Consider the following 19842-nt stretch of genomic DNA (forward strand, 5'->3'; position numbering starts at 1 on the left):
TTTCTTGATAGTTACAGCATTTAACAGAAACCTCAGATAAAAGAAGGGTGGATTTTTAAGTTGTTTGCTAAAATATAATATAATATAACCTGTACTGAAGCAGACATGGATTGATTCTTGTATGCCTTGGCATATATTCATAAGTATTGCAGGAAACTGCCACATATCTCTCTGACAAACTCAGCTAATAGATAATACACAGTGAAGAAAATGTTAAATGCATTGCTTCTTTGCACAGGCAATATGATTGTGTTGCTCTAGTGACAGTGTGGTTATGGTTGATGGGGCAGCTTCATTACAAGACCCTGTTTTCAGGCTATTGCAGCTTTAACAAATAAAAAAAATCATCCATTTGACTGAAATTTTTTATGCTTGTCAGCCTTGAGGTGAATTTTACTTTAAGTACAAAGTTAGAAGAAATCCATTTAGCTATTTCCCTGATTTAAATAAATTTGGAGGGATGAATGGGCTTTTAAAAACTTGAGGTTTTATGTTTATTGCAGAGATGCATTTTGGAATGCTTTATGTTTATCCTTGCTGTTAAAATGTATATCGTGTTGTTTATATATATATATATATGTATAAAAATAAATAACTGCACCTGCACCATACACCATTCTTGCTGTTGTGTGTGCACAGGGTGTGACAGCTGAGATGTCTGACATGTGTGAGCATGCCCCTATTCTAGCTGCACACAGATCTGAATTTTCAGCTGCCTCCCTTTACCCTGGTTATGTACCCACCTTTGCCCCCTGCTCCTTCCCACATACGTCAGACTCAAACCACCCGTCAGTGGTACGACATTGGTGACATCCACACAGATTTTTCCTCCTTCCTTCGCTCTGTAGAGGAGTGTGCTGCGCACAGGGATCCTCACCTGCCAACCACACTGCTCTGAGGTAACAGCTGGGAGGAGACTTGCGTATTAAAGTTGTCTCAAAACTGAGGTTTTGCCCCTGATAGCGAGCTGCAGGTTTGGATAGAAGAAATAGCAATGAAGTTGCATGAGCAAGAGAAACTACCTGTTGGTGTGAAGACACTTTCTTGGAAAGCCAACTCTCCCAGAGTGAATGTTGTGATCAGTATCACAGCCACAAGGCGGAGAGTAGTGGTGGCCTTTCAGTGTGTCCCCTTGGTGGCAGTGGGAAATACAGGGGCAGGGAACAGTGCCATCAGGTCCAGTAATTTCTCTGTAGTTTGAGGGACTTTTCCAACTGCGTTGTATCCTCTTGTTGTTACGGATTTTGGTGGTTTTGGCACATGCCTAAAGTGAAGCTGTAAGCAAGAGAATAAAAAAAGCATGGTCAGGAATTTAATAATGCTCCAGTATTCGTGCTCCAATAATATCACTGAGATGTTCACTTTGAATAACATCATGCTGTCTTTTTTGAAGTGGCCTTTTAGCCTAAACGTAAGATATTTCCAGTGTGATCAATAATTTGACCTGGTGACTCTGGTTCTGCCAAGGAGAACGTTTGGAGTGTGAGCATCACTGTTCAGCACATGGCCATCAAGCGTTATAGACCGTTCAGACATTTGTTCCATGTAAGGTTTTGCATCAGTTAATCTTTTCACTTTGTTTCTTCTTCAGTGAGTTTTACCTCAAACTTGCTTCCTTGTTGGAGATTACAAAGAAGCTGAATAATGTGTTTACATTTGCACGTTTGTTTAAATAATCGAGAGTTAATTCTGGGGTCTGTATCACGTGAGCCTTCGTGCATGGCATTTGTTTCGTCAGGACAAGGCTTGTAAGTAGGCATGGCCTGATCTACGGAACTATGGATCTTTCAACAGCTGTTCTCAGTATAATGTTGAACTCAGATTAAATATCCACTGCTGAGCTTGAGGTATTATTTCAAATCCACCTTTTAAACAAAGAGTCTGGATATTTGTCTTGAAGAGACACCAAGACAGAGTAAGGAAATTTAGAGCCTAGAATGGAAAGAGAAAAGAAGCTGAAAGCAACAGAAGGGCTTTTCACATCAGAAACCAACAATAAATAAGTAACTAGTTTACCCTCTGTAAAAAAAAAAAAAAGAAAAAAAAAATTTGTTTTTCTAAAGACTATCTTCTGTTAGGGGACACTAACTGGACATCTCTTGCGTAGCTATTTGATGGTGCAGTAGCATCATTCATGGATACCTCTGCAATACAGCAAGTGAGCAGTAGAGTGGATCATAAAAATGGGGGCTTCCTATCAGGCAAAGTAGATCTGAAGTGCCAGACACCAGTAGGTGAGCTTAAATATAGAATTATGACAAGTATTGCCTAGTATTTTAAAACAAAAACCAGAGTGAGTCCCTTTAGGAAATACATGAAACAAATGTGGAGTTACGAGCTGCTGAGCAGTAGATCAAGTCACGGTTATCAAGTCAGATGCCCTGTCCTCCCCCTGGAAACAGGTGGCCCCATATATATTCCAGTTTCTTATTCCAGTTTCATCTGAAAGTTTAGAAACTAACTTTATCATCTGCTATTTCTTCTTCTCCAAAGTTAGGTAAATTATCTGTATTTCTACTTTGTTTTGAAGCTAACTACAGAAATACTATACAGTTATACAACAAAACCCTTCAAAAGCAGGGAGAAAAATGAGCCCAGCGCAGGGGGAATGCTGTATGGAAGTAGCCCAGCTGAAGCAGAGCATGGGAGCTGCTCTCAGAGGCAGGCGACACGCTGTGAGGGATCCAGCTCAGCACACACAGCTCACAGGAAATGAAGGACTGTTATTTTCTGCCAAACTGCCAGCCCTGCATGCAGTGCTTTTCCCAACAGCCAGCCTCACCTGCCATGTGTCAGCAGCAGCTCAAGCCCAGACTTCTTTAAATCTGCTCCTTTGAGAGGAAAGGTTTGAGGATTTAAACAGCCAGTTGGTAATAACAAGTTTCTCTGCCAACTTCAGCTGAGCTTCCATGAGCTTGTGGCCCACATCCACGGCAAAATAAAAATTCTGCACAGGAGTTACAGTAGGAGTTACTCTTATATAGCCTTTGTTACCTAAAAATTATTTAATCTCAAAAGCTTTTGCTTACCAATGGTTTCTATGTAGTAACATACACAGAGTTGCACACAGCTGTACCCCGTACCTTACCAGGCCTGGGGAGATGGTCACACAACTGACTGCTGAAGTTTTTGGGGCCAGGAAATGAACAGACAGTCCCTACCAGGCAGTGATCCCAACAGGAGAGAGTGAATGGCTATGAAAGGGAAGGAGAACTATCAGGGTGTAGCTCTGCAAACACAAGCAAAATTCATGTACTTCACGAAGCTACAGTAATGTTTGCATAAAACGTAAGGACCAACTGAGTTTAGCAGGTGATCAAAAGCATCTAATGGTAAATTTAAACCTGTCATTATAGAAGAAGAGAAACTTGCACAGCATCTCTAGAGAAAATGATCTGAAAGAGCAGAAAAGCTACAAATACTAAAGCAAATGTTTCTCAGTTATCAATCTTCTCTATCCTTCTGTGGGAGAATGTTCAGGAGTTGTTCCTGCATTACTAAACAATCTAAAGGAGAAAGCAATTAAGGTTTTATAAATGGACACATAAAGCAGTTTCCACATCCTCTGCAAGGTTCAGTATTTGAGGGTTCAATAGTTATTTGCTATTTATTAAAATTATCCAGCTCACCTGTAAATTTTTCTCTGTTGTCATTCATAAGCAGCAAGCCTACTTTAGAAGGGGATACCTCTCTCATACACATGGTCTATTAATAAATTTTGCTCAACTACAATTTTAACCATGCTTATAGTTTGCTATCTGTCTGGTAGTTGTCTAAGCAGCTTTTTGCTAGAGAAATAGGACCTCCAAATTTTCTTGGTGCTATTTTGCATAGTGTAGATGAATTACCTCAGTGTATTTAGGTATCATTTCACTTTCTAAACTTCCTATCCTTCCTTAATCCTTGGAGATTTCCAGAGTCTGTGAATGCAAAGGATTAGCCTGTGAAGATGAATGGTTTGTTGTTGCCCACAGTAGGTTGGTTGAGCACACCCACAGGTATGATTTTGATCAGAAAGAACCTTTCACTACCTACCTCAGTCTCTTGGGGTGCTAGTGAAATCTCGTGGGGCTATAAGAAGACAGTAGCTGTAGTAGCATACTGTGTTTTCTCTTTGCTTACTGAAACTATCGTCTCTGCCTGTGCTAAGTAGGAAACAATGTGTGGTGCTTCCAGTATAATGATTCATCAATATAGATGTGCTATTAAAACCATCACATTGGTGGTTTTGAATTAGCCTTTTAGCCTAAACCTGAGGTATGACCAGTATGCTAAATAGTTTGAAACAAGGGCTTCGGTTCTGACAAGGATGGAGGGTGTATTTATGTTTATATATATTTCTATAATTAAGTGTAGCTGTTTCAACTTTTCAAAGTGTTTTGTTTCTTTCCCAGCCCTCATGTCTAGGGCTCTGACCTTTCTGGTATGTGCAGAATTTTTTAAACATTAAATTCTCCATTCAAATGCATCATAGTTTTTAATAATGTTCTGGATACCTTGAATCCTTATTTGCCTTTAAACAAGTTTTCAGCTGAGATTGTGCTGCCTTCATTCAGTCCTTCAAATCTCCCATCTGCCTGTCTAAATTATTTTAACTGACATAGTTTCTAATTTACTCTCTCCAGTTGAGAGAGCTCCCTGTAGCTTGTCTATTTTAGCATTTAATTGCTGTATACTCTCCCAAATTAAATTCTGTAGTGATCCATTTTGCTCTGCCAGTGAAGCAGTGATCTTTTCATCTAAGCAAGATGGCACGTGCAGCTCAGCCCCAGGCTGGATCCCACGCCGGGAGAGGGAGAACCTTCCGGGCCCCCCTCCAGCAGCGCGTGGGGGCTGTAGGGGTGGTGGGGCTTGTGTCAGAGGACAGCTCTCCTCCAAAATGGTCTCCACTTAATTCTGAAGCAAAAGGAGAGTGAAAACCATTGTTTCTCTCAATGGGTTTTTACAACTGGAAAAACTGCTTTGTCAATTATTTTCTACCCATATTCGCAGCAGAGGGCTCCTCCTTAAAATCTGCATGTCTTTGTGGGCTTTTTTATCATTTGCTTTTACAAAAGGTGAAAAGGCAGCCCCTAAAAATATTACACTGCACATTTTCCTTTTCTGCAAGAAAGTCAAAACCCTTTGTTCCTTTTGATAAAATAACAATATCCAATTACAAAACTCCTTGCCTTCCCAAGTTACGTCTGTTTTGGATAATGTTTGTACAGTGCTTATGAATTGCTTAATATATTTTTGTAAAGAGGGACCATTTAGCATCTAAATAATTAAGAACTGCAGTACTTCTTGATCTAGTTTCTGCTGGATGGAAATATTTTTCCTCTTTTTACTTCATATGTGTGTATGGAAGGGAGGGCACTGGAGCACTGGGGGTTCCAGGCTGCAGTTCAGCAGGGTTGCAGGTCTGTAGAGGCAAACTGAGTTCAGGTGTGCAGAGGTAAAATGCATTGTGCTGATTTCTGTGGAGGGACTCTTCCCCAGCCCAAATAACCCAGAGAAATATACCCTGTGAGCAAAACCAAGCCATTGTTTTGATTCTGTGTAACTCTAGAAGCTCGAAGGCAGTTTAACAGAAAATACAAAGCTGATTCTTACTTATTTACACCTCTTATGTTAACCTTGCAGAGGACTTGATAGTCAGTTGGTAGGTACAAGACACAAGATCACTAAAAATGCATTTTTAAGGAAAGAAGGCTGCATGAAATTTGCATGACGGCGTTATTAATCTCTCCTTTAAATTAAGAGTCTGGATTCAGACCTTCCATTTGAAGGTGTTAATCTTTTGACTTGCTCCATTCAAAACAGAGTTGGGCACTGTTTAATAGTGTGATGTGTTTGTCATCTGTGATCATCATCTTCTAAGTAAAAGCAGGCTGTTTATTTTATAGCTGTGGTGCAGGCTCTCTGGTCTTCATTCCTTAGTCAGAGTATTTTAGTCCTGTTTGCTGTGAAAGGGCTGCTTTAGCAGGGAGAGATGGGGATGATTCCTAGAACAGGCTTGTGGTACGTGGCATTACTTCTCACTCTTCTTCTTTTAGAAAGAGATCAGGCTATGTGGTTCCTTTATGCTGGGCAGATATGTATGGAACTGTGGCACTTGCTGTATAGTCATTTTTGGGATGTCTGACACTGCTCAGAGTCAGGAGTGTTGTGGCAGAGAATAATGTGTGGTTACGTTATTGAAAAGTTCGTGTGATAAGTGGTCTGGTGCTGTAGCTGTGATAGCAAATGCACCTTCGTTGGCTTCATTTGAACTGACTGCAGTTTGGCCAGTGTTAATTTTCCCTTGTCTAGACCCAAAATTGGTAATGTGATGCTCATTTGAGGGTTTGTGGAAGTAACTTAAAATGCTGGAGAGGGGTAGTGTTGGGAACTGCTCTGTGAAAAAAAACATCCATAGCTGTTTGGAACCCTGTGTGCAGTCTATGTCTGTGTATGTCTGTAGGTCTCTAGGCTTTAGCAGAGCTGAGTGCCAGGTGCTCCTGTGCAGTGGGAGCTCATCTGAGCCTGGCCCTGAACTACTCTCAGCTTCTGTGGCTTCCGATTGACTTAATTTTGTCTCCCTAATGACGCCAGTGAATTGCACTTCTGTTGGTATCTGAGATGACAATGTTTTTAACACAAACAGCGTGCTTAGAAATTGGGAACTACCTGGATTCATTATTACAAATACTCTTCTGTACAAAAAGAGGAATGCAACTATTATTGACTTACTTAGTATTGCTTGCGCTATGTATTTCTTTGTCTGAATTCAGAAATCAAAGTACTCCAGGGTATTGGGAGGTCTTTCTATTTTCTATTTAAATTTTTTTTTGCCAGCTTTGAGCTCTTCTTATTATTATTCCAGATATTAATAATTTGCTAGGTTTCCTAAAGTACCAGGATGCACAAGTATCAACCACCCAGTGGGTATAGTGCAGACCCAACTGCACGCCTCATCCCGCTGTTTTGCCAGGTGGGAGCAGCTGATACAGCTCGGTGTAGTTCCCAGACAGGGTTATTTCACCCAAAATATGGTGTATGTTTGAGGCATTTCAGGGACTATGGGGAGTAGGAGGAGGAGACTGTGAAGAGAGTGAAGCTGCTTGTGAGAGAAAGGCATAGGATGCAAAAGCAGAAATTCCCCAACATAGGAGAGTGTTATGTAGAAGTATTGCTATGTGTTTATGTGTGGTTTTAATTCCTCTTAAGTAAATGACAATGATCACTTTTGTGAACAGTGTACTTGATAAATAATACACAGGTGTCTCAGAGCCGTCTGTTGTCCCGGCACAGCCATTATTCTATAATGCAAGGAGATAGGCTGCCATAGCTTCTGCTAAGTAAGTTATTTTTTGTATCATTTATTGATGATTTCTAAAAGAATGGAACCTTTTGTTTTTCTTCTGGTATGCTGCTTCTCTTGCCAGAACTATACAGTAATAAACAAGAAACAACAAAAAAAAGATTGGTAACCAGGTATTCCATGTATTCTCATATGAACCCAGTACTGCCCATTCTCAGCCTCAGGAGGATATTTGAGCTGGAAGATAACATTGAGGTGTTTGTATTTTACTGGCATTGTATATTATCTTCTGTCTTTCTGTGACTGTCAGATATCATAGTTGATTTTATTTGCATAATGCATTGCCTTTCTTTAAAAAGTAAAAGAGTTTCCAGATTGCTGTTTTCTTAGAGAATGAACCCCACCTTTATAGATGTGTTTTATTTTGTCACCTCTCTTTATTATTACGTTGGATTTTTTCCCTCTTGTGACTTCAAAATCGACTTTTTCATTCACCTTTCACAAAATGGGATGTGGCAACTCTGGCAGTCACATGGATGTAAAATACCTGGAGGCATAACCGAGCCTTACACGTTTTAAACTCTGATTATATAGTCAAAAGCAGAAAAGTTGAGCAATTAAAATATTTGCTTTTGGATTCCTGTTTTACCATCTACAAAACTCCACATGTTCATACGAGACACAAGTAACACCAGATCAGACTTTTACTATTAAATGGCTGTTATTTATTCAGTATCTTACCACAATACTTCTCTTTGGAATAACCCATTCCAGCCTACGGCTGAGCTGTTTCTGTCTACTCCTGTCACAGGCATTTCTCTTGGATTATGTTGTCTCTGCTAATTTAAAAATTATTTATTCTTCTTCAAGAACAGTTCTCTGTGGTTTTGGGGTAAATCATTGTGTTATACAAAGCATGTAGGGTTTTTTGGGGAAAATGTTACAGTTTTTGTAAGAAATGGCTCTTAGCATGTTCTGTCATTTAAAGACAATTTTTTAGAAGTTGGTTGTGTGACAGAGTAGAAAGCAAAATCCATTGTGAAATCAGTCATGGAACTAAGCACCTTGAGAATATTCTTTTCAGGGGCAAAAAGAGGTTTTCCCTCCTCTACTTATGTAGCTAAAACCATGTAGGGCCAAACCTGTAAAGCTTAAAAGGAGAAAACATTGCAACACTTCTAATACACTTCACTTTCTGGGAGAGTAGGACTACGTATTTCAACTTGCATGTAAAGCAAAATAAAACTTGAAAGGTCAGGGACTGCCTATTTTTGTTTGGATTTTGGGGTTTTGGTTGGGGTTTTTTTGTATGATAAACTTACAAATTTGGATTTTTATAGGCACTTGGAACCTGAAAAGCCAACTGCTGTCTGTGGCCCACAAAAATATGAAATAGATTCATTTCTTAGGAAGATTGAAATCGATTGCCAAGTGTGTCTTATTCTTTGCAGCATGTCAGGATATGTAGTGGTAGGAAAATCTTCTTGCACATGGCTGACTTCTTCCTTTGCATTGGCACACAGCTACCTGCACTCTTGTGTCCCTTTTCCTCTACGCCAGCTAACTCCAGAAGGTTTCGTAATGAATTGCTGAAGATCAGCTTCACTGGGAGAACTTTAGCTGTTCCTGATTCACATCTCTTATGCATTCTCTGATCCAGATAATCCAAAGCTGCAAAGGATAAGATGATCATGAATACAATGAGTAGATACTAAGTGAAAATGTAATTTGGCATTATTCCAAAATTATTCTGCCTTGATGTCTGTGTCCAGCTTTTGGATGCTTGCAAGCTTAGTGCTGTGTTCTTTTTCTTCACTTCAGAATCACCATTGAACTGGAATTTGGGTTGTCTTGTCTCGTTTGCTTTGACTTTTTTAATAAGATCACTTTGATAAAGACATAATGACGTCTGAGTTATCAGATAAGATGATGGTGTGTTTGTAACAAGCGAAAGTATCTTTGCCCCCAAATACACCTGCTTTTTCGGAATCTCTGAAGCATAATTGTGTCTCCTGCAATGCTCCCCCCACAGGACCTTGTGGCAGGTCTGTGTGTTGCTGTTTTAACATAAGGTGCATGGAACAGGTGAGCCAGCACTGAGAAGGCATTGATAGCTACACAAGGAAGTAAATCTAGACCTTTGTTGAACTGGGGTGTTCACAGCTGCTGAGAAGTGGTTTTTGTAGTCAAAGTGAAAAGGGTACTTCAGAGTATAGGCGTGGTGTGGCTGAGCAGTGATTCATCTGGAGGGCTGGAAGCAAGTAGCTCATGATTTGTTCTGTCTCAGATCTCTTGATCTTAGTAAGATCAGCGTCTTACTAACAACATCAACTACCCAAGATCTTGTAAGATTTGTTGTCTAAAATCTTCTTAGGTGTACATATACTTGATGTTTTTGGGGGTATTTTAATTGATGAAGGAGAGTGAGGACATGCATCTTCTTTGAAAAGAAAAAAAAAAAGTAACTTTTTAAGGAAAACCTAATTATATAATTTGAGAATAAGGAACAAATGAAGAGTCTTTTCCATGCAATTGAGTTAATGTTATTAACTATAATTTCAAAAAGAAGAAATGTGATACTGTAATACAGACTTTAAACCCAGCTAAGGTATGAATGTTTTTTGTTGGCAAGCATAAGCTCATCCCAATAGATTCAAAGGAGACTCGACCCCATAAGTGTGACAAATGTTTCCTAATCATTATAGCCCAGCAGTGGAATGTTTCCCTGTCTAGTTACATCTTGAAAACCTCCTGCAATGGGGACTCTGCCATGTCCCTGAGATTATTGTTTCAGTGATTGATTGTTCTTGCTGTAAAAAATGTTGGTCTTACATAAAGATGAAACCTCCTGGTGCAACCTGTACCCATTGCCCCCTTGGGCTCCAAGTTACTTCTTAATTTCGGGTTGCTCCTGTTCTGTTTGGCAGAAGAGCATGTGCACCAGCGTGGATAAGTAGTTTTTACCATGTGAGTTGCATAAGTACTTGCACACCACATCGTGTATGCCAGCTTTCTTTAAGGATACATTTGAAAAAAATAAAACTAGAGGAGGTTTAGGCAAACTTTTTTTTCACCTTGACCACCATTTTTACACAACAGTATGAATATTGAAAATTTAGCTTTATGAAACAAGTTACTGTTAAGATACCAACTGTTTATATACCTTGACCTGGAGAACATGTCAAAAAGAAAGGCCATGTCCCTCACACTGCTCTCTGAACGGGCACTGCAATAAACCTTGCACTGGATATAGCGAGCTGTAGTGTTGGTTATTCCAAAGGTATGATACAATAACAGATTATTGTTGCCTAGACCCGTGTAATAATTGAAACTCCCTGATCGTCCTTTCCATTTTACACATTGTCAGAACCTTGGACCTTAATCTTGCTCTTTGATTGGCAGCAGCAGCCAGGGAAAGAGCACTTGTATTGTTTGTGAGTCGCATCTGTTCAACTTGATTCAGCGGAGGGTATTTGCATATTCTTAAGTATTTCTTCTGAGAGGGCCTAAATCCTTCTCAAGTGTTTGATGCATTTTTGAAATTCATTCATAAGGTATCTACATGCACTAATAGTTCTGTATAATATTGCTGTGCATAATCTGTCAGATAAGGCTAGTTTTTTAAACAAGGTATTCTTTGGGGATGACATATTACATTCTGACTTATTCTACTGGGCGGAAATGTCAAGTACTTTGGAAAAGGATGCTTGAATGTTTTGATTGAATTAGTATTCTTTATTCAACACAAATTGTCAACTGCAGTAAAATGTAGTCTTATTGTGAGAACGTATTTCCAAAGAGTTAACAGCAGGGTTTTTTTGTTTTACTTTTTGTTACTGTGGCTTTTATTACATATAATCGTTCTTTTACTGGTGTTATTAGATGGAACAAGAGAGTAGATTCTTAGATGCATTTTAGATTAATTTGTCTGAATTGTAAAACCATGGACAACACTTTTATACTGAAATACAACTCAGGCTTTTCAAATAAAACTTTGATTTTTATTTTTCTCTTTTCTTGCTCTTTATTTTTAGCTTGCAAAATTTTTATTAGTATTTTTGAAAGATCTGTCAAATTTAATTCCAGAAAGCTGTCACTCCTTATAGTGCATGTACAACACTAATGATAAGTACCACCGCTTTGAAAAATATTCAGGTGTTCTACTGAAGCACTAAACACAATCTGGATGAGCTCATACCATTGCAAAGAGAAATATATGCATGGTTGAAACCCATGACTTCCATAGGCTGGAAGTCGTAATCCAGAACTATCCAGATTTGGACAAAACTACTCCTGTTTGCTGTGAGAAGAAAAAGAAATATATTTCCACTAGTTTAAAAGAATGTGTGCTGTGGATGCTCCTTCAGGCTCAAGTCATTAAAGACATAGAATCACATATGGAAGATCACTACCCACAATAAACCTTTGTTTTTTCCCAGTTGCACTAAGAAAGATGCACCACCATTAGTGGCTGACCTATTTTAAGAAATGGTTTTCTGTCTCTAGACAGGGCCATAAGCAATGTCCACTGCCTGTTCCCTTGAAAAAAAGAATGACAGGTTTAAGAAGTGTATTTTTTGGTTTGTGCACATGCAGGTTTTAGTGTAACAGACCTTTCACATTAGTTTTGTTTTTCTTTTGCTTTCAGGAATCTCCTTCTGGACGTAGGAAAGCACTTGCCACCAGCAGCATCAACATGAAGCAATATGCCAGCCCCATGCCTACACAGACAGATGTCAGGTTAAAATTCAAGCCTTTGTCTAAGAAAGTGGTATCTGCCACACTCCAGTTCTCGTTATCTTGTATTTTCCTGAGGGAAGGAAAAGCCACGTAAGTTGTTATTTGTTGGCTGGGTTTTTTTGTAAGCCAGGTAACCTGCTTTGTGTTACTTTGCAAAGAATTCTTTGGATAAAGAGCTCTTTCTGTATAGAATGGCAGAATTTGAGAGAATCCTTCAGCATACCTGTCATTCCTGCCATACTTAGTTCCTTGACTGAGTAAAAGTCATTTCTTACTCTGATTTCAGTCTTGTGTTCTTCAGAGACAAATCACTTGTGCACTGATTACCACTCCCTTGACTTGCTCACTTGGTTCTGTTCCTTATTTCAATGGCCTTTGAAGGGCAGAGGTTACAGATTGTTTCTGCAGATCCTGTAACCTCTCCTGCAATTTCTGTCAGGTTCCAGATGTCAAATGTTGACAACTTCATGTGGGTGGGGAAGGGACTGTTTGTCACCCATCCTTTTCCCTTTCTGCCTCTAGAATATGGCAATGTGAGAATGGCAGAACAAAAAGAGGTAGATGGGGAAACTACTGCTCTGGCAGTTCTTCTACCTCTTTTCAAATTTCTTTTTCCCTTCAAAAAGAGTAACAGTTTACTTCTAGCTTGCAGTATTCTGAATGCATTTTGTAGACATTGCCCATACTGCAATACCAGAACCTCAAAAATGTTGCATGAGCAGCTTTCCGGGCTGCCTTGTTAGAACATACTTTTGGACACTAAAAGGCTTTTTGTCTGCATGCTTTGAAAGCCACAGATGCATCAATTACTATTAATTAGTATTACTGTTTCTTTCCACTGATTAACCTGTTGTGAAGCACATCTTGACATACTGTTTCAGAATGATACTTTGAAGTATTTAGCTGTGATTTAATGTGGTTAAAATGCAGCTGAAAATGAGAATGGAACAAATCAGTATCTGATAGCCTAACTTTTTTTGAACAACCAGCATCCACAAACTATACAGAGAATAGCTATTCTAGACTCTTAGTGGGCTTTGAGACCGTAATTTGTAAAAACTGATCCATTGAAGCTCACATGTAGCTTCTGTAGGAAGCAGGCATTAAACTGACTCGTAATGCAAGGCAGTATTATTTTTACCCTTTAGAAATGGGTTAATAGAAAACTTTCCCTTCAGAAATTAATATACATGAGTGTGTTCATTTTGTTATTTCACTATATTCAAGATCAGATCTGTGATCATAGACCTCCCTGAAGAAAACATCAAAATATTTAAAGAATTTTTAATAATGTGGTGGTATCAGATGTGGTATTAACAGGCTGCATTTTAATGCCTGGTATGAAATTTGTTATTTAGGGATGAAGACATGCAAAGCCTGGCTAGTTTGATGAGTATGAAACAAGCTGATATTGGTAATCTAGATGATTTTGAGGAAGACAATGAGGAAGATGAAGAAAACAGAGTGAATCAAGAGGAAAAGGCTGCAAAAATTACAGGTTGGTTTTGCCACGGGCATGGTAAATTGTAATTTCCTTTGCTAATTGTCAACTGTTTTCCATGGTTTTATCCTTATTTGTATTTAACTTAAAAAAAAATAATCTCCCAAACAAAACAAAATTTAGGGTAGCTTGACTGAAGAGGAACCCATCCACAACTCAAAAAAGTTTAATATTTGTGAATTCAAGAGCATTGATTTCTGTATGTGTGTGCTGGTCTGGGGAGAGAATGCACTAAATAAGTAGTATTTTAGGGAAGCGAAGAACCAGTGTGAACAGAGGAATAGAAAAAGCGGAGCAAAAAGGGGTCAGTGAGTGAGAAGACAAGAGGGATGGGCTGAAGTGAAATAATGAAGACAGTTTGTGAGAATAACTGCAAAATGAGTTGTGCCATGGACAGATGCCGAGGTTCTGCACAATAACATGGCAATTCCAGGCAGCGGACTTCTGCCTTTTGGGTGGGGGTGTCTCCTTGAAATGAAATTCGGAGTCTGTTGAAGGACTTGAATGGAATTTGATAATAAGGTTGTTTGAAGTGAGATAGTGTAACCACATTTGAATTGCTGATGAAAATGCTTAGTGTGTCCAGGATAGCTGAACTAATCGATGCAAGTCAGATCAGGATGAGATGGTGTTAAATTGTTGGTAGAGATCAGTATGTAGTACTGCTCCAGGTGAGTTCTGTAGGAGCTCTTAGTGTAAAGAATCAGGAAAATTAACTTCTGGTGCCAGGCTTCATAACTTCCAGTGCTTTTTAAAAATGTCTGAAATAAAGGCATCCTTCTCTAAGGTGAGGAAGAGTATCCCGAGCAGAGAAGTGAATTGTCAAATCTGTTCTTGAAAATTCAGGGGAACATTGGTTTGGTGTTACGAAACATTGCTTTCATCATTTCTTTTTGAGCTTTCGTTGCAATCAAAAGGTTCAGCCTGAAGCAGTTATTACTTAGTTGCATTTAGTGTTGTGAAAGGATGCAAATATATTTTCTCTATGCTTTGCATATTCAATTAAACACTTGCACCCTGACCAAATCTTTACTTATGCTGTATGTGTCTGGCACACAACAGATTGGAAAGTCCAGAATGAAATATTTGAGAGACCAAGATAATGTACTCTTGGTCAGGGAGCAGTGATATACCAGTCTGGTCACACTGAAATCATTCTGCAGAGTTGACTCCTTTCCCAGTGTAACCAGAATATTTCAGATCAGAACACCAAACAAAACCTGACATGTTCATCAGGCCATGGGATAATCAGAGAAGGGCAAATAAGGGAGAGGCAACGTAAAGTCTATAGAAACCATGGTGCACAAGAGTTTTGTTGAGAACTACCTGGGTGTACTGCACTGAGGACTGCTACAGAAAACCCATACGCAGAAGGACAGCAGCTGAAAAGCATCAGATCTGGTTCCTCAGTTTTATTGATTTTGCCAACAAATGGCTCCTGAACAAGCGAAAAGTTTAGACTGGTGCACTGTCCTTTGGCTGTGGAGTGAACATCCCTGGAGACAGATGGGGAAGGATGAGCTGTCTGATGTGCTCGCTCAAGTTGTTTTAATGTCATTTCAGCTTTTCCATCTGTTGTTGCAAAGGCTAAAAGTTATCTGTTCTAAGCAAACAGTACAACACTTACTTGAAAGGCAGAAGTAATACATACTTCTGAAATACACTATTTCTGCACATTGCTCAGCCTGTTCTGATACTGTTTTCCAATGATACAAGATGGGAGGGTTGGGTTGTTTTTTTTGTAGATGAATCATTAAGGAAACCTGAGGAGGGAAATGTCAGCCTTGGATTTTCCTTCTTATGTTGGCTACAGTAGCTGAGTTTCATTTTCCCACCTTAGACAAGGAGAAGGATGTTAAAGGGGAATCAGTGCATATAGTTTCCCAAGCAAATGGGAGAACATAAAACATAGGGCAGTAAGTAAACATTAATAAATAAAATGTAGAGTATCTATTTCGACATGTGTTCAAGATTGATTTCGTAGGGAGTTGGAATGACGTCTGTAATAAATGTAGTAATGCACAAGGAGAAGCACTGAGGAACCAAGGGAGAATAAGGTAGGAATCGTTGTAGAAAAACAGGGGGAAATTTAGAAGAAAATGTAGAAATTTGTAAGAAAAAAATAGAAAGAAATGTAACAAAACTGATGTAACAAAGTACTCCTTCTAAAATTTCTTTCAAAAAAGAGTGTTCACGCAATGCCATAAAGTTAATTGAGGAAGTTACATAACCCTTTTGAAAGCTTGCTGCTACCAACATTTTCTCCTCTGCTGCTGTGTTGGGTGTTGGCAACAAGGAGCTGGAATGCTTCACTGACTCAGAGTTCCCTGCGGCAAATCCCTCACCTCGGTGCGCCTGTTTTCCCAACTGTAAAATGGGGATACTGGCTGTAACACTCCACAGGAACCATGGGAGCATTACATGGTTAATGTTTGTAATTGAGCTTTGAAAAAGTAAAGTGCAAGTAGCAAAGCAGAAGAGATTGTTCTCCTACTGTTGGCTCAAGGCTTTTTCACAGAAGCAATGGATGACTTACTTGATGACTTAAAAGTTGTCATTCTCAGGGCTCACAGCTGCAGGAGGTGCTGCAAATCTTTTATCACAGACGTTGTTCCTTTTAGCAGTGTGCAGAAGTTTTGTTGGTTTTGTTTGTGGGTTGTTTTTTTTTTTTTTTTACTGGGCCTAAAGTTACAGTTTTAGAGATGAACATTTATATCCAGTGCTAGGATACAAAGGGAATCTGCTGGATGGGGCTCTAGATGGTGCAGGCGAGTTAGGAAATGCTGCTTCTCTTCCTTGATCTGTTGCTCAACTTTGAGTAGGTATCTGTGCTCCTGTTTCTTCAGCTGTGAAATAAGTGGTGCAATTCTGACTGACCTTAAAAGCACTGTGGACTTTGGTGTGGTCAACATGGGAGCTGTTACCACTTCAACTGACCTTAAGATCAGACTGGAAGATATTTTTTATGTTAATTTAAAGAAATCCTCTTCCATCTCAGTCTTTTCTCCTCCTCCTTCCCAGGTGTTCTTGTGTAAAAGCAATATATCCACCTGACTTTTCTGTTTTGTGTGAAGTTGAAAATTGTGTTTGTCACCATGAATTTAGTTTCAAATATTTTGTTTCTACACTGTTAATATAGATGGATTTAAACCTCCCAGAATTATCCTGTCCCTAGTCTTCAGTTGAAGACAAGGCACCCCAACATACCTGAAGAAATGTGCCTCATAACTCACAAACAGGGTAGTAATAAATATGTTGCTTCTCTTAATGTTTTAATTGCTACTTAGAGCCTCATGTTGAAGTTAATAGTTGCCTCCTGCTCCATCTGCCCAGGGGCACAGTGACTGTCCTGAGGCACCACATGGAATCAGCAACATGCCCATGTGCTACCTATTAAAGGAGTCTGAATCCCAGCATGTTTCAAGAGCAGGCTTCTGGACAGCAATATGTGTAACCCTTTCTTGCAGTTTGCAAAACCATCCCTCTCAAGTAAACTTCTGATACATTTACTCTTTTTTGTCAGAATCACCAAACTGCTTAAAAAAAAAAAAAAAAAAAAAAAAAAAAAAAAAAAAAAAAAAAAAAAAAAAGACAGAAGAATGAAAAAAAAAACCCCAAACCCAAAGCAGTGATTTATGTGACATACTTGTAGAACAAGCTAATGTATGTTTGTAGATAATGAGATTTATAAAAGATAATATAGGATATAAATCTTCAACCTACCATTTCCATACTCCAAAATATTACATAAACCATTTAGTATTGTAATGAGAAACATTGTAGTGCATAGGGGTGTTTAGGTTGGCAGATAGGACCAGGTGATTCAGACCACATCAAAGAATTCCCTCTTTTTAAAGCTCTGAACTTAATTTGTTATTTTCTGACAATAAAAACTGAATTGTAATTGTTTTGGTTTTTTTTTTTTCGCGTGCTGGCATAATAAATTGTAAATCATGTCAGCATGTCAGCCTGTTTTAAACTAGTAATGCGTTAGTATTACTGTTTTATGAGGTCAGCTCTGTTTTATTTGAGTACAGGAAGGTATTTTCCATTGTGTATCTTGAGTCTTAAAAATTCCCGGAAGGTAGTATTGTATTGTTCAGATCTCTAAGGTGTATATATGATTTTATACTGAGAAAGCTAAGTTTTGGGGCAGTTTTGGTTTTATTTTTTAGGATCACAGTCTTGTTTGTCAGAGCTAAAACCAGGGAATTGAGGATGGTTGAATTAACTCTATGTAGACAGATAGAAGTGTAATCACATGTAAGTGGATTTGTGTTTTAAGGTCAGGAATGGTTAGGAGATGTGTTACAGAGGAATTATGCTGATGGTTCATCAATGTCAGAATATAGTACGTCCGATAGGTATTGGCAGAGTAGATAATTTTTCTTGGTAATTTGCAGCTTGGCATATCTTTGTAAAGCAGTTTGAATTTGGCAAGGAAATTTTTGACCATATGGTGGAAATATTTTCAGGTTCTGGACTGCTTTGGGCTTCAGGTTCTTTGTGCTGTCCATGAAGGCATGAAATTAGGAGTGGTGTCAATGTCAACTAGGAAAAAGCGTGGAAAAAGCCCCCAGCCAGGAAGCTATGAGTGGCTCTGGGCACCAACATGAGTTGGGACAGTTACAATACTACTTAATTTTTACCTCAGTTTGATATTTTTCTCCCTGAAACTAGTTCAGCAAATAAAGATGAACTTTTGCTTTCCCAAACAAAAGCCAGATGAGAAAAAGTTTTAAACAGCAGCAAACTAAAAGTGGTCCTAAGAAGTAGCTTTTTGTGTACGCAAGAAATAGAGGAAGTAGAAGAATGACTGGCGTGAGAAGTGTGCAGTAAAGGTGTCTGCATAGCTTCGACTTCACTGGTGACACCCAAAGACATCATCCCTTTGTTTCATTGGGAAAAAATGGGAGGTGGAAAAGACTCTTAGTGGGGCAGTGATATTCGACAGGCAGGATCATCTCTTCTGCACAGGTTTCTCCAGCCTGTTTGTCAGCTGGAATGATGAGGAAGGGTGTCCTCTCTCCACAGAAACCTATGCTTGATCTCTCTGACATGCCTCAGGCTCAGTCCCCATTACTACAGAAGCTGCACTTGTCAGATGCTGAGGATGGGACTGCATTAGGGGCTAGCAGAGAGGAATTTTTCCCCTTGGGCCATAAGCCACTAAGACCTAGTTGGTTTTTGTTTCTTTCCTTCCAGAATTGTGGAGGCATCAACAGCTTCGTTATAATTACACTTTAATATGTTTTAAAAATTACTAGTTTGGGGCAATTCAGGCCTCTCCACTATGGACAGAAGGTGAAATAGAATTTTACCAAAGAGTAAGGTGTTGCTTGCATAACATGACAGTGAAAATTCAAACAACATACATACATTCACTTTACATTCTCATGGCACAATACGGATCATATATTTTAGAACTACTTAGATAGATTCAGCTTGTCATAGATCAGAACTTAATGATGACTAATTGTAAATGTTAAATAATCAGAGTGTGTGGGTATAAATAAGTAAAATATTTAAAATGTGTGTTGTGTATATTAGTTTTCTGTAACCTTAAGAGTTTGGGAGGGACGTAAATTGTTCTGGGCTTGTTTTGCGCTGACTGACAATGTTTTAATATCCAGGTTTTCTTTGCAAGCAGGAAAAGTCTTTAAATTGTATCTAGTACATGGGTCTAAGTTTTGAACTGATGTGCATACTCATCCTCTTAAAACTAATTACTGTTGCTGACACCAAAAATCTAGGTTTTGTTTATGTCTGTTAGCTGGGTTTCATGAAGCACCTACACAGGTACTTTGCTGTCGTTATATAATTGTAAGGACTCGTTCTAAATCTCTTCTTTTAATTAACTCTAAGTGTCTTCTCTTTTGCCCTCTCTCCCTCGCTCTCTCTCTTTCTAGTAACAGTATTCGTTCCACTTCTGTTTCATTAAATGCCCTTGCCTTACGTTTGTCTTGACTGGCTTCTATTTACAGAAATTGTAAACCAGTTGAATGCTCTGAGCAGCTTAGATGAAGATCAAGATGACTGCATAAAGCGAGCAAATATGCCTTCAGCTAAATCAGCCAGTTCCTCTGAAGGTCTATGAGCTTTCATCCTTTCTTTCTGTTTCTGATTGTATTTACTGTGACCCATTACCTTTTGACTCCTGCCTGTATTCAGCTGTCAGTTTTATCTCTGTGCTTCCACCCAGCATGACTCTCAGTAATTTGTAGTGCATCCAACAGGTAACAACATGATAGAGAAAGAGCCTGTCTCCGCTACAGCTCCGTTGTCATCTGATAATGAACAAGAAAGAAAAAAAAAT

General features: G+C 38.9%; 1 protein-coding gene across 1 annotated transcript in view; it reads left to right on the forward strand.

Moving 5' to 3' along the window:
* Positions 1 to 19842, forward strand: part of EHBP1 (EH domain binding protein 1) — a 178696-nt gene that overhangs the window by 32116 nt on the left and 126738 nt on the right. Inside the window, exons 4-6 of the mRNA XM_027898157.1 lie at positions 11934 to 12115; positions 13384 to 13523; positions 19511 to 19615. Of these exons, the coding sequence (XP_027753958.1) occupies positions 11934 to 12115; positions 13384 to 13523; positions 19511 to 19615 (427 nt within the window). The remainder of the gene's footprint in view (positions 1 to 11933; positions 12116 to 13383; positions 13524 to 19510; positions 19616 to 19842) is intronic.

This window comes from Empidonax traillii, unplaced genomic scaffold (genome assembly GCF_003031625.1).
Source record: "Empidonax traillii isolate 1590-97213 ecotype Southwest subspecies unplaced genomic scaffold, ASM303162v1 scaffold580:size560489, whole genome shotgun sequence".
In the NCBI taxonomy this organism is placed as follows: domain Eukaryota; kingdom Metazoa; phylum Chordata; class Aves; order Passeriformes; family Tyrannidae; genus Empidonax; species Empidonax traillii.